The sequence below is a fragment of the Mirounga leonina genome, unplaced genomic scaffold (genome assembly GCF_011800145.1).
Source record: "Mirounga leonina isolate KUSES-001 unplaced genomic scaffold, KU_Mleo_1.0 Mir_129, whole genome shotgun sequence".
NCBI classification, from domain to species: domain Eukaryota; kingdom Metazoa; phylum Chordata; class Mammalia; order Carnivora; family Phocidae; genus Mirounga; species Mirounga leonina.
Genome location: NW_023270323.1, coordinates 18,685,887 through 18,700,849, shown reverse-complemented (window position 1 = coordinate 18,700,849; position 14,963 = coordinate 18,685,887). Strand labels below are relative to the sequence as shown.

Genomic DNA, 14,963 nt, shown 5'->3' with positions numbered 1-14,963 from the left:
GCTGTGTCTTTCTCTGTCAAATAAATAAAATCTTTAAAAAAATAATAATAAATAAAAGTGGCGTCAGAATTCAAATTCTATGTGCACTTTAAGAGCCCTGAGCTCTGGCACAAAATCATTTTTTTTTGCCTGATGAGGAACACTTGTGTTCCAGCGCTTGTGGCTGATTATCGTAACCGTTTCCAAACGCATTTAATGTGGTTGCATTAAGAACCTAATCGACTGACAGGACATTATTAAAAACTCACTGTGTGTCTAAATTTGTCTTTATAGGTCATTATTTATCAGCTAAGGAGTCACTGCCCCATAAAACCAACATCCAAAGCCATTGCGTCGACAGTACACATTTACTTTAATATCTTCAAGCTTTTTTGACTTTGCTCCAAAGACGTGAAATAAGTCATTTCACTGCCGTGTCTCCCATCCATCATGACTGTGGGTAATCCTTACTGATTCTCGAAGCAGAGCCTTTGTGATTTGAAGAGAGCCTCACACAGTGATGGCCACATGTAATTTCCTTACAGCTGCAGGGTGACGTATTAGAGGATATTACACCTGCTGAGTCAAAGTATTTTATCTATTTAAATTTTTAGCATGTCTGCATGCTGTGCATATTTAGAAAACAAATGGAATCCTCTGCTTGCTTAAAAACAAGAAATGTATCTATTTCAGCCCGAGCTAATGCTCCATTTCCAGTCTCCCTTGTAATGTGTTCATTAATTTGTTTGTTTAAGTGCTAATTCGCTGGGTTCGTTAGCAAGCAGGCACACATACGAACAACTGGAATTCCATCTGCCCACCCCTCTACCACATGCTTATTATATACCAGTAATCTGAAACAGGCTACACATAACCATATCCTGGGTCTCTCTTCTTTCCTTGTCACCCTCAATGAGTCTTATATTTAAAGACTCTTCACTGTAGTTGAAATCGTGACAAATAAGGATTTACCTACTGAGTAGCAATGCTAGAACTCAGAGAGATGGACTCCGGAATAGGCGCTGTTTTTAAGCAATTAATGGATACACACTCACCATTTAGACATATTTGAGGTTAGCCTCCTTTTTTGATGCAAATGCCTTACGTTACAGATGGGGCTTTTAGGATGGGACGTTAATCCTTACAGAGGCTGCTAGATTGGTGGGTTGGAAACTCAGTTCCCCTATTATAGTAACTGCAGCCCTGGTTCAAATTAAGCAGTGACAGTATAAACTTCCTCTAGTGTATCCTGTGAAATTGTTCCAAATGTCACCTGAGTGGGGGGTGGGGGGAATGGGCATAGAAGGTAGGGTGAGGAGGATTATAGGGGAACTCACTCTGTGGTTTGTTGGCCTCTCTCAGAGTACTGCCATTTTAAGGACAGTTTCTGACAGTTGTGCTCTTATAGTGTGGATCCAGCAAAGATCTGAATTGGGATTTGTCAGACGGAAGAAAGCAAGAGTTGTCCCCAAATCAGCCTAATTCTTAGAAAATAGGCGTATAGATTTCACTATGCATGAAGTGACTGGTGTCTGAGCAGTTCCCCGGGACACATGGTCATCTCCTGCAGTGCCTGGGGATGGGGCTCATACCACCTCTTAATTATGTTTAGAGTGTATAATTAATACATATGGCTGGCTGTGGGGATATTTCTCTTTCCATTATCTCAAATCCTACTGACAAGGCAGACATAAATTGTCACACACATAGCCACGTGGCGCCCTTTCTCTTGGCCTGAAGTGGATTTTGAAAACCAGGAGATGCAATCCACATTGACCTTTCATGAGCCTCCAAATTCCCCACAATTTCCTAGGATTTTGACTCCAATAACCTTTTTTCTTCTTTCACTGAACACATAGGCGGGGGCTCCCTACTAGATACTACTGATTGAGCCAAATTCTACTTTGTTTTAATTTTTAAAGATATTTTGGAAGCTGACAATTTGTGAAAAGGTCTTCCCAGGTCATGCCTGAAAGACAAACCACTGGTATGTTGGCTTTCCTTCTCAAGGGAAACCCAAGATCTTCATTCCTGGTCCTGACAGCTTTCATGTACTTATGTTACAGTATTCTTAATATGCCTAGTGTAGTACAAGCCTCATGAGAACAGTTCAGCAGCAGGATATTATTAACAGAGAGGGTCTAATAGACATAATGTGGGGGGGAGGGGAAAGAACGGTAGGGACCCCTGTCCCCTTCCCAGTAAGGCTCCTATTGAGAGCTGCTGTATGTCAGAGTTTTCTTGGATTGTTGGTTCTTTGCTATGGTTCTCATGTCTTCTCTCATCACTGTTACCTTCCATCCAACAATTTCTCATTTAAATCTGTAATAAAAACACAGAGACCTCTATAAATAGACTGGCAAAGAACACAGGCACACACAAACCCATTCCCAGTTGCCTTTAGGATAAAATACCTGCTCCTCTTCATGGTATTCTAAAACTGGTGCAGCTGGGTCCTGAGTGGCTTTTTTCTTTTCTTTTCTTTTTTAAATTTTATTTATTTGTCAGAGAGAGTGAGAGAGCACAGGCAGGGGGAGCAGCAGAGGGAGAGGGAGAATTGGGCGCCCTGCTGAGCAGGGAGCCCGATGCGGGACTCGATGCTGGGATTCCGGGATCATGACCTGAGCCGAAGGCAGTCACTTAACGACTGAGCCACCCAGGCGCCCCATGAGTGGCTTTTTTCTTTGTTCTTCAAGATCCAGCCATGTTGTCCTTCTCTCAGTTCCTTGAAGGCATCCTGTTCTGTTGGGCTGCTGGGTTTTTGCCTAAGCTTTCCCTCTTCTTGGATCCCTTTCCAAACCGTCTCATCCAGCCCAGCTCCTCTTGCACCTAACCCCCAAGCAGGGTTCACGGCTCCACCTTCTCTTGGAGGCCCTCCCTGTCTCCTGGACCGAGTCAGAACTCCTGTTACAGACTTCCATGGCGCCCTGGTACTTACCCATTAACATTTAACAAAATGTTCACAATAGTCTCGTGGCAGTCCTGCATCTCAGTGTTTGCCATACGCATCTCCAGTGTTTGCTCATCCCGCTGTGCCACCATCTCTATTGTCCTGGGACCCAGGTCTTGATTTGGAGAAAACCCTTTATAAGGCAGGAAACACAGCCCAAGTCCACTTTATTGTTGGATTGTTGAATATGCCGCTTGGCTGCCTCCAACCTGTTCCATGGGAAAGGAGGGTGAGGGTAAATAAAGTGAATGGTCTCTCTGTCCCTTCTTCCTCTCCAGGTGGAAGGGTTTTTCTGGGCTGGAGCACAGAAGTGGAGAGTGCGGGGTTGTGGTGGTGGTGGAGGGCCTGGGTCTGTTAGCTCCAGTGCACATTCGAGTTTGTTTTTCCTTCCATCTTTCATCTGTTCCTGAGCTCTGTGAATTTGCTATCTTTTAGATCTGATTCTGATAACTTTCTCTGGGAGCACATGACTGCCCATGCTTCCTGGTTCGATGGGGGCAGTTACTTACAGTGGATGAGGAAAGAACTCATTGGTTGATATCTCAAATTATTATTTGATTTCACATATTTCATACTCAATTATAATTATATATCCAGCATTGTTTTTCCTGACCATACTGAAAGCTGTATGACTACAGTAGACATTTGAACATTTTTGGTGTTTGAAAGATTTTTTTTAATGCTCAGCCTCACTTAAAAGAAGTATAAATGTAAACAATGATATAACTGCAGTTTTCACCAACTAAGTTAACCAAGATTGTTTTACTACTTTTCAGTTCCTTAGTGCAGGCAGAGTTATGAGGAAACAGTCTCATGAGTGACTCTCGGAAATGTAAACTGATACAAACTTCCTGGAATGGAATCTGTAATACCTATTAAGAATTTTACATTTTTTTTTCATGTCTGTAGTAGTTAAAAGTACATGCCCTGAAGTCAGTGAGGATATATCATGTGTGAGCAAATGACTTAACCTCTGAGTCTCCATCTCATCATCTTTAAAATGGGGATAATAACATCACCTATTGCATTTTTGCAGACTATGCATGAGATTATACATTTATAATAAGTAGTATAGTGCTTGATATATATTCTGAGCTCAATAAATATAAGCTATAATAATAATATGAATTGGGGTGCCTGGGTGGCACAGTCGGTTAAGCCTCCAACTCTTTTTTTTTTTTAAGATTTTTATTTATTTATTTGACAGAGAGAGAGAGACAGCAAGAGAGGGAACACAAGCAGGGGGAATGGGAGAGGGAGAAGCAGGCTTCTCACCGAGCAGGGAGTCTGATGCGGGGCTCGATCCCAGGACCCTGAGATCATGACCTGAGCCGAAGGCAGACGCTTAACGACTGAGCCACCCAGGTGCCCCAAGCCTCCAACTCTTGATTTTGGCTCAGGTCATGATCTTAGGGTTGTGAGATCAAGCCCAGTGTCGGTCTCTGCGCTCAGCACAGAGTCTGCTTGGGTTTCTCTCTCCCTCTTCCTCTGCCCCTCCCACCCATAAATAAACAAGATCTTTAAAAAAAATTTTAAAAAATTGAATTGCATTCCTGACAATGTCTTGAGGGCTAATCTAAAACGCACAGAAGTCTTATCAGGGCCTCAATTATAGAAGTGGACAAATTGGATGTAAATGTTTTAAGTACAGTTCACCCTAGAACAAAATAGGTTTGAACTGTTTGGGTCCATTTATATGTAGATTTTTAAGATAAATACAGTACAATATGGTAAATGTATTTTCTCTTCCTTATGATTTTAACATTTTCTTTTCTCTAGCTTGCTTTATTGTAAAAATACAGTATATAAAAATAAATAAAATCTTTAAAAAAATACAGTATATAATAATATCTATAACCATCAGAATATTTGTTAACTGATTATTTAGGTTATCAGTAAGGCTTCCAGTCAATAGTAGGCTATTAGTAGTTAAGTTTTTGGGGAGCCAAACCTTATACTTGGATTTTTGACTATGCAAGGGGTCAGAACCCCTAACCCTTGGTTTTGCAAGGGTCAGCTGTATATGAAAAGTGCAAGTTTCTTGTTTATTTATTCAAGCCTGGGATATTATGTAGTCCCTAAAATGATGTTTACAATGACATGTGGAAATGCTGATGGTATTGAGTAAAAAAAAGATGTTATATGACATTTAATATAATCTCATCTATGTATAAAGGTCTGTATCATAAGAGTATATAGAAAAAAACTAAGAGAAAAATGTCAATGTCAGTAGTTCTTTACTCTGAAAGGGCTACTTCGGGTGGTTTTTATGTTTATTTATATTTGTAAAAATGTTTTTCATATTTTTTTCCATGGCTCACCTCGTATTCAGAAAAACAAAACTTTAAGGTTCTTGTCAGAGCCACACTCAGCCCCTCCTCTGGGCAGGAGATCTCAGGGGCCCCCGGGCTTAAGCCTGAAGCTTACTTACAGGTGCTCCTCAGTGGGACTGACCACTTGTAACCTGTCACCCCTGAGTTCTGTAGTCTGCTCTCAGGAACTGTACTTTACTGATTGTAAGTCAGAACACAGGTATTAATCCTTAAGCCCTTTTTGCTCTGATTTCTGGCTTCTTTCCCCTCACATCATTACTCATTTTGAGCTCTCCCAAAGAATTCTCTCCTATAGAGAGATTTTGACTTCAAACTCACAAGACAGAGGTATTTCCTAGGTTTTAGGAATTTATTTTCCTTTTCTGGTTGGTTGAAGAAAAGTCAGTCAACCTTCAGACTGACTTGAGAGCAGGATTTCAGAGCATATTTAAGTAGTCTTCTTAAGGGGCTTATAAATGAGAGTTGGGAAGGGAGGTTTGTGTGAATGCATTAACATGGGATCCCTTAGCTTGTTGCTTTGGAATGAATCTATTCATAGGACTGGGTGTTTAGTATGACTTTTTAAGCCATGGATGAATGAGTAAGGAATGAATATAGGTCATGAACAAAAGAGGGAGCCCAACTTCCAGAGTCGGGTAGTTACAGTCTCGTGTGTAAGGTAAAACTTTAAACTTCCTTGCATTAATGTGATGCTTTGGGCAACCTGCAGTTGATTGTTTTATATTTATAGGTGTCATTTATTGATTTCTCCGTGCTTCCGGGTACTCCATCAGGCAATGTGATATGTCTGGCAATTGATGTGATGCCTTCTTAAGGCTTCACATGGAGCCATGAAGAGAGGCAGAGGCCTCAAGTGGTTTTGGAGTCTCTGAGACTCTTGAGCCCTTTCCACTGGCTTCTAGGAGCTGTCTGTCAAAATACAATGCAAACAACCCTGTCTAGTTTAGGACCTTCAGAGGATGAGACTTGATTAGGAGGAAGGCAGAAAGTGAGGGTTGTGAGAAATGTCTACATTTATCAGGCAGTGGTGGCAGAGAACAAGGACCTGGCCGTGAACAGCACCAGGATAAAACATACTAACGGAGGACAGGGGCTCAAGGAGGAGGGCAGCCAGGAGTGTCATGCGTTGTAGAGCTCTCCAGTAGGTTCGGTTTAGAGGAAGCCATTGGATTTGGAAATAAGAGGTGGTCAGGGACCTTTTCAAGGCAATACCACAGCAGACTCGTGGAGGTTGAAGGCAGATCCCAGCAAGCTGAAGCATTTGGGAGGCAGGGAAGTTGGGTGGTGAAGGGAAGGCAAGAGATGGCGGCATGGTTGTAGAGAAAAGCTTTGGAGGCATTGGTAATGCAGAGTGTGTTCAGAGGTTGAGGTCAAGGAGAGTGAAGAGAGATAGGGTAAAAGATGCAATAATGCCAAAATAACGTTCTAATAACGTTGAAAACTGGATCAAGAATGTGGGCGGAGGAATTAGCCATTTCATACCGGGAGAGAAGAAATGAAATAAAAATGGGTAAAGAAAGATGTTTTGAGTCTGACAGGAAGCCTGTGCCTGAGGGACTGAATGAAGTAGAAGATAGAATAACCTGGGAGGAGGCGGAGGGTGAGGGTGGGGCCTGGAGACGAGGAGTGAGGGTTTGCAAGCAGCTGCCGTGAGAGTGGGAAGGAGCATCCGTAGCCTAGCTCCAGCTTCCTTTAGTAGGTAATGCACATTACACTCACTCATTTCAACAGCTTCTAGAGATCCCCAAGATCAGACAGATTCATAAATATTTATTTATTGTACCCACAAAGTACTCCAGAGATCTTCTTACTTTCTCTTCAAAGCATCCCCTTGGTGATTATTCTTCTTCATTCCTCTAATTGCACATAGAGAAAGCCTTAGTTAGATGCAACTAGTTTTTAGACCACTGAACACCTGCGGATCTTGTCGATGCATGTCTGAGCCCAGAACTCTGTAAGCGCTGGCTTGAAAGAGGAAGAGACTGTGACTTTTCAAATAATGGAGCCTTGAATCAGTAATGTTTCTCAGGTTTCCAACCCTAGAAGGTACACACTCATTCAGGTAATCATAAAACACAGTCACTTCCATTTGCTCCAGCAACTTTCAAAGCTTTTTGAATCTCCCCTTTAGCTCCTGGCACTGTGAGGAGGGCACAGGAAAAAGAGAACGTTGTGTGGAAACCTTATACTAAGTCGGGGGAGGTAGCCTCCCTATCCTCTTTCCCTCACTACAGTCATCGTTTTCCTTTATAATTCACTGAAGGTCTACAATGAGGATTAATTTGGCTCTTAGGAAATCAAGAATTGCTCCTAATACGGGCAAAAGGCTGCCTGTAATTTGAAACTCCCACAGTTCAGAGAAGGGGCAGGGACTGTTCGTTTGCGTGCTCACAAGAAGAGTTGGCATTCTGGGGAGGACACTTTGGGCTCAACTTCTGGAGTGGTTGTGCAGGTCCTCAAACGGCTTCTCATGGGGGATGAGTGGGTGCAGGTGTGTGACTGAGATCCACTTCTGAGGGAACACGTCTCAGGTGGTCAGCAGTTAAGAAAGTATCACTGAGGGTCTAGAGAAAAAGACCTGTTTTAACAGATTTCAGGGGACAGGCCGTCTGTTTCATTGACCAGGATTTTTTAATCTAAACATTGCTCGAGATCACAATCTCTGTCTACAAGAGTCTGAGCCGAACAAGCCGTATCTGGTCCCTGAGTGGTGCATTAGCAAGTGCAGACAGTGCTTTGAATCCTAGAAGGAAAGACCTGTGCTTAGAGCTCTAACTTTTCATTTCCTAGGCCTTTACTCCTTTTTTATTTTGGTGGGTAAATCACGATTTGTGGATTTTCTTCCACCTTTGCGATGGAGGGTGGTAAACAGGACCTGAAGGGCAATTACCCCTTAAAATGAGGCAGAGGATGGGAGCTGAATGCAGTCGGGTTCTTGAATGAAAAGATGACTATTACATGGGCGAGAATGAGACGGTGCTGGCTGTACCAGATAATTAGTCTTAGAGCTTTAATCACAACTCCTACAACAGAGCTTGTATTGTATTGTGAATTATGTATTGGGTCATGAAAATGACTTTTCAGCTCACAACTCTTCTTTGTAACTTACCTCTAACTGGAGACTAAAATTTTCCACCGACTCACCCCCCTTATCTACTAACGCCAGTCCCTCCGTATCAACACCTGAGACTGGTGTGCTGCCTGCCTCTGAAAGGCCAAGTTCCTGGGAAGGCAGCTTGTGGGGAGAGCACCGTGCCCCCCTCAGGAGCACTGTGCATGGGGGCATGCTGGGCTCGAGTTCCCAGAACTCTTGGGGGAAATGTTGAAAGTCCTGGCAGTACCGTTGCTGTTAGTCTGACAATTCTCTCTCTGCTCCGAGCAAGAATCTATCACATGCCCTTCTAGTACTTGAAGGTCGTTCAGTTGAAAAGGGATGAAAACTTAATAGCTGTGCTGGGCCTGGCCATTTGCTAAAAGCCTCAAACGCACCGTTTGTACAGGTCCCAAACGTCTCCTTTCCTGGGGTGTCCTGCCTTTGGGCTGCTCTCCCGCTGTTTGCACTGCAGCGGGGGTCATTACGATCCCTTCTGCCCTTTGGTGTAGTGATGAGACCCCACGCTCACGCTGCCCGTGCCTTCTGTGTGCCCCCCCCCCGCCCTCTCCAGACTGTCATCCCCTGTGCCAGCTCTGTGCCGCTGATCTCCACCACACCGGCAGCGTCTGCCTGAGCTGCCAGAATGCCCGGTACCTGCTGCTGGGGGACCACTGTGTGCCTGATTGCCCTTCTGGATACTACACGGAGAGAGGAGCTTGTAAAAGTGAGTAAGTGCCGGACACAGGAGCTGGCGTGAGCTGTTCTTGGGGCCAGTAGCGGGAGAGAACTGGAACTTCCCCAGAGAGAGACAGGCGGGAAGCATGCTACGGGACAATAAACCAGCCTGGCTAACGCTCTCAGTTGGGGCTTTTATTAACGCCTCTCGGGCTGCTGCTTGGAAAAGGGGCTTGGCTACATAGGTTCTCTTTGTGTCTCTTTTCCCTCTGCAGAATGTCACTCCTCCTGCAGAACCTGCCAGGGCATGGGACCCTTCTCCTGCACCTCGTGTGATGCCGACCTCGTTCTGTCCCACCTTGGCACCTGCAGCACCACCTGCTTCCCGGGGCACTATCTCGATGATAGCCGTGCTTGTCAGCGTAGGTTTTTAAAAATGAACTTTCTCTCCTTTCCTGCTCTTCTGGAGTCACTGAAGGAAATATGAAGTTCTTGCTTCTATATTCTCACTCGATAGCCTTTATTTTTATAAAAGAGAGTTAATCTACAAAGGCATATGGGTGCCGTTAGCAGACATCAGTCTAACTGGGAAGTGCTGGGCTCGGGGATCTCCTGCTGTGTGATCTTAGGCCAGTCATTTAGCTTCTCCGTTCTCTGGTTATCTCATTTTAAAAATAAAAGTGTTGGCCTGTTTTGTCCTCAGCAATTCAATTCCAAGATCCTGAGCAGAGAGTGGAACTCGTTCTAGTAAACAATCAGTGACCTAAGCACTTGTCTGGATTTAATTTGTTTTCTGTATGTATTTGTTGAGTATTGACAATGTACAAGGCTTGACATGCTACAAAGCGTTCGGTTTCTGTTCAGTCATTATTTTGTCTTGCATGAGAGTTACTTGTATAGATGTCTTATTTCTCAAATAAGTCAAAATGTGATTAATTACCTGTGTCAGGCACAAACAAAGAGGATAAATTAGGGAAAGGGCAAATCTGAGTAGAAAAGAAACAGGAAATCCTTCACAGATGAAGGAACATTTTTTTTTTTTTTTTTTTTTTAAGATTTTATTTATTTATTTGAGAGAGAGAATGAGAGAGAGAGAGAGCATGAGAGGGGCGAGGGTCAGAGGGAGAAGCAGACTCCCTGCTGAGCAGGGAGCCCAATGCGGGACTTGATCCAGGGACTCCAGGATCATGACCTGAGCCGAAGGCAGTCACTTAACCAACTGAGCCACCCAGGTGCCCGAGGAACATTTTTGAGATACGCTGGGGTGGCTTACTTTATTTCAATCACTGAAGTGTCATTTGCGAAAAAAACTTTGTTATACTTTTTCCTTTCGAAAATGACAGCTAACAAATAAATACAGTGCTGTTATTTCAAGTTTGTGTCCTAGGAAGAACCATATTGAAGGAATTACAGACTGGCGGTTAGGAAAGTGGGCTCTGGACTCGTCAAATCCTACCTGCCACTTACTAGCTTTTTGTGACCTTGAGCAAGTGAATTAACTGCTAGTCCTTGGTTTCTTTTTCTGTTAAAGGGGGATTATAATGGTATGGTACCTACACCTAATGTTCTTGCACTTAGTATGGACTCTCGCGGAGAATAAGCTTTCAGTATAGATTAGTTATTGTTGTTGTCATCGTCATCCAGAATGAGATGCAGATCAAGCACTTTAAGATATGTATATTTTATAGATAGATATTACTGTTAGTTTATTGAGATGCTTACAAAGATTTGCATTTGAAATGAATTTATGTGGAACTCATCATTTTGTATCACCCGTTGAGATACCAGAGATAAAAAACCCTTTTTGGACCCATAAAAAATTTCTTTGCTTTTATAACAAAAACTTTGCTTAGTATATATCAACTGTCTACCAGTATCTGTAGATTCTCTAACACAAGAGACATGAATGAAACACTTGCATGTTCTGTTCAAGAGCAAGAGAGTGTTGGTGGAGAAATAGTGACTTAGATTTCTGAGGCTCTTCACAGCAGTGGAATCACAGAAATAAAAGTTCAAAAGAAAAAATAGAATCTTTTGTATGGCATATAGATGACAAAATGTTGCATTGAAATATTTCTTTCTGAGAAGCCTTTGCCATAGTGCAAGGTGATCTCCGCACAAATGCATTTGTTATGCTACCACGTAAATAGGATTTCATAGACTATTTCAGTTAAATTAAGAATCGGTTAAATGAAGAATCTCCTAGCTTTAGTCCTTTGCTAAAGCTTAAGTTTCATTCTTTCAAAGATTGAATAAAGCACGCTCTTAAGTTGGGTTATTGATGTAAAAAAAAAATCAACAATGTTCCTTTTTTTTTTTTTTTAAGGTTTATTTATTTGACAGAGAGAGAGAGACAGCTAGAGAGGAAACACAAGCAGGGGGAGTGGAAGAGGGAGAAGCAGGCTCCTGGCTGAGCAGGGAGCCCGATGCGGGGCTCGATCCCAGGACCCTGGGATCATGACCTGAGCCGAAGGCAGACGCTTAACGACTGAGCCACCCAGGCGCCCCAACAATGTTCCTTTCTAATGCTCATCATTATAAACAATTATAGGCCTCACAATTTTAGAAATGGTGCAGTAAAGCACTTTCAAGGAAATATAACCAGTATTAAGGGGAGGCATTAATAACCTTACTATAGAAGAAAGTAAGAGCTGGAGAACTGTCTGGATTCTGGCTACAGAAACATTTAGAAGTTACATACTGAGCTCTAAAATTCAAGGATAATCAGTTGAGGCAAGCACTTAAAAAAGAGATGATAAATGAGGTTCCCAGTGCTTAAAACCATGGTGCTTTAGAGGCAAGGAGGAGAACTCCAGGGTGGCCAGAGATGACCTTGTACCCGATTCAGAGATTCTTTCTCACTCCCCCTCGGACTTCTACAGATGAGGAAGGAAGCCAGGTCAATTGGAGGAGGTGGTAGCTGTTTAGTTGTTTGACGGTTCTTTCTCATGGGCCCTATAACTCCCTTCTGGAGTGATACAGAGTAAGTCTCCTTCCTCATTCACTTGATTGCCTTCCAAAGTTTGAAATTAACTGTCATTTCCCACTTGCACTTTGCTGCTCCAGGCAAAACTGGAGCCAATGGAGTATTTGAGCAGAAATGGATGACCCTGTCTCCGAGCTGCGGTAGAAAACAGGCCTATTTCAGAGGGAAGGTGGATTTCCTAAGCTGTTGGGTCCTTTTCTCCTTCATGAATGATGGTTCAAGTACATCTCTGCTTCCCTCGTTGGTTTCTGGTCCACTTACGACTATCTTCACTGTCCTCTTGGTAGTTTCTGGGGTCCGGGACCTCGGAGAACTGCACCTGGGACTCTAGATGTGATCATAGCAACATGACTAATACCGTGTGTGGTCTGAATATTCTAAGATGGAGAAAATGCTCCTTACCCACATGCCTTTGGAGATGGAAGCTGAGAACCCAAGGGGCTTTGGTATGTGTAGACCTGCTCTGACGAAGACAAGGTCATTTGTGGATTGCTTGGTGAGAGATGAGGAGTTCAATGAATGAGGAAGAAGGGTTCAGGTAGACATGGAGGGAGCTCCCTGCTCTCAGTGTGACGCTGATGCATCCCTCCAAATCTCCACATAGTCTTCTAACCTTTCACAGTGCTCGGCATGAATCTGTTTTGGAAGCCAGTATAGGGGCTGAGTTATACTTTGAGGTACCGAGGGGGAATGAAAGACTGCATGGAAGGACTCAAGAATAAGAAGGTACACAGATGCTTGAGGAAGTAAACTACAAGAAGCTCTCCGCTATCCAGACAGGGCATCATCCTGTCACTCTAAGATGAGGGATTGGCCTTTGGGCTTCATTTTGTAGCTGTTTGTCAAGTAGGGGGCTCCAGCTGACATTTAGGTTATATGAAGGCTCTTCAGTTTAAGATTGTGTTAGTTTCTTTAGTAACCATATCACACCTCTAATAAGCTTTTAATCAGCTAAAGTTCTTAGATCATTTTTTATAGGAACTACTGTCTGAACAGGTCTCCGGTATCCTTTATTTGTGTAATGGGTTATGGAAAATAAATGCAGGACTTACAGTTTTGCTTATTTCATCAGATTACTTTTAGTTTATTGCTTCAACTAGCTAAAATTGAGTTTGAGTTGTTCTTTCAGCTGGTGAGATTAGACTGTGTGTATCCTATTAGGTTATGTGGCATATTTAAATATCATTAGCATGATTTCTTTGTTGTAATTAAAGCTATAAATAAAAATGTTGATCAAGTAAAAAGTGAAGACTTCATCATAATATTCAACTAAGGACATTTCTTTTACTAATTACAAAGGTTTACTGATAACTTTTTGAGGATGCATTTCTTTTTTTTTTTTTAAAGGTTTTATTTATTTATTTGAGAGAGAGAGAGAATGAGAGAGAGCGAGCACATGAGAGGGGGGAGGGTCAGAGGGAGAAGCAGACTCCCTGCCGAGCAGGGAGCCCGATGCGGGACTCGATCCCGGGACTCCAGGATCATGACCTGAGCTGAAGGCAGCCGCCCAACCAACTGAGCCACCCAGGCGCCCTTGAGGATGCATTTCAACCATTTTCAAATCCACCTACAACTCCTAGACCCCACTTCATTTTTGTATTCACAGGTTTATCTTTGAGATTTTTGTCAAATCCTTTGCCAAAATTAAGATACACCATGTGTAAAAATTCTAGTCAAAAAAAAGATGGAACTTTAATTTCATTGAAGTTTCCAAAAATTAAAATATTCTTTTCTAATTATTCTCAAACCATCTGTTTGAAAATCCAGTCTAGAGTTTTTCTAGGATCTTTAATTACCAATCTACATATTCTAATGAATATTTTATATCAATGACATTTCTTGTAGGTGAAACAAGAGGACTTCCTTTTTATTTTTACCAGGAGGTAATTTTCCTGCACTGTGCCACGCACTTTGATATCCTCTAGATCTAGAACTCTAAAAATCTAGCTCATTCTCTGGATTTTTCCTCTGATATGTACTTAGAGAAAATTTCAGAATGAGGCAGAGATGTGTTTGAGTATGTATAATTACAATATCTGGTTTCTTTCATTTATGTGCAAGTGTTCATTGAACACCCATAACATGAAAGATAACTAGTTAGGTCCTGAACACTATTTCAAGGAACAGAACAAACCTGGTCTTTGCTTTCATGAAGCTTATAGCTTAAAGGATACGGAGGTTAAATAATCATTGTAATGAAAATTATTATGTATGGCATGAATGAAATGTCTGGGGTGCTATAAGAGCAGTGACGGGCGCCTGGGTGGCTCAGTTGGTTAAGCGACTGCCTTCGGCTCAGGTCATGATCCTGGAGTCCCTGGATCGAGTCCCGCATTGGGCTCCCTGCTCAGCAGGGAGTCTGCTTCTCCCTCTGACCCTCCCCCCTCTCATGTGCTGTCTCTCTCATTCTCTCTGTCTCAAATAAATAAATAAAATCTTTAAAAAAAAAAAAAAAGCAGTGACAGGGAGATTGTTTTAGACTGGAGATTGAAGAAGTCACTGAAGAATGAGTAAGAGTTAAAGAAACTTGGAGATTATATTGAGAGGATTCAAATATGTGTATTAAGATTTCTGGGCGGAAAGAATGGAGGGAATGATGGAGGAGTGTTATCTGCAGAAATGATGGCTGGAAATTTTCCGGGGTTGAAGAAAGATATGAGTTTATAGATGAAAGTGTCCTCAGAAACCTGAGCAGTATAAATTTTAAAAATCAGTATTGTGGATACAAGGAAAATAGAATGCAAGGGGGTCAAACTTGGTAAGGGGAAACCAATTAGGAGGCTATGACAGTAGTCCAATAGGAATTGATGAGGGCTTGGATGTATTGGCATGTGAGAATATGGAGAGAAGCAAAAAATTCTGGGAATTATGTAAGAAAATTTGAATAAATAGGTTCCAATGAGTGATTGGATTAAGAATGAGAGATAGGGGGCCTATCAAGATAGC

The 14,963-nt window shown here is 42.4% G+C and overlaps 1 protein-coding gene across 1 annotated transcript in view; it reads left to right on the top strand.

Annotated features, from left to right (window-relative positions):
• The window catches only part of FRAS1 (Fraser extracellular matrix complex subunit 1), a 417,216-nt gene that overhangs the window by 248,269 nt on the left and 153,984 nt on the right, over positions 1–14,963 (top strand). Inside the window, exons 21-22 of the mRNA XM_035004710.1 lie at positions 8,928–9,080; positions 9,307–9,453. Coding sequence (XP_034860601.1) covers positions 8,928–9,080; positions 9,307–9,453 — 300 coding nt within the window. The remainder of the gene's footprint in view (positions 1–8,927; positions 9,081–9,306; positions 9,454–14,963) is intronic.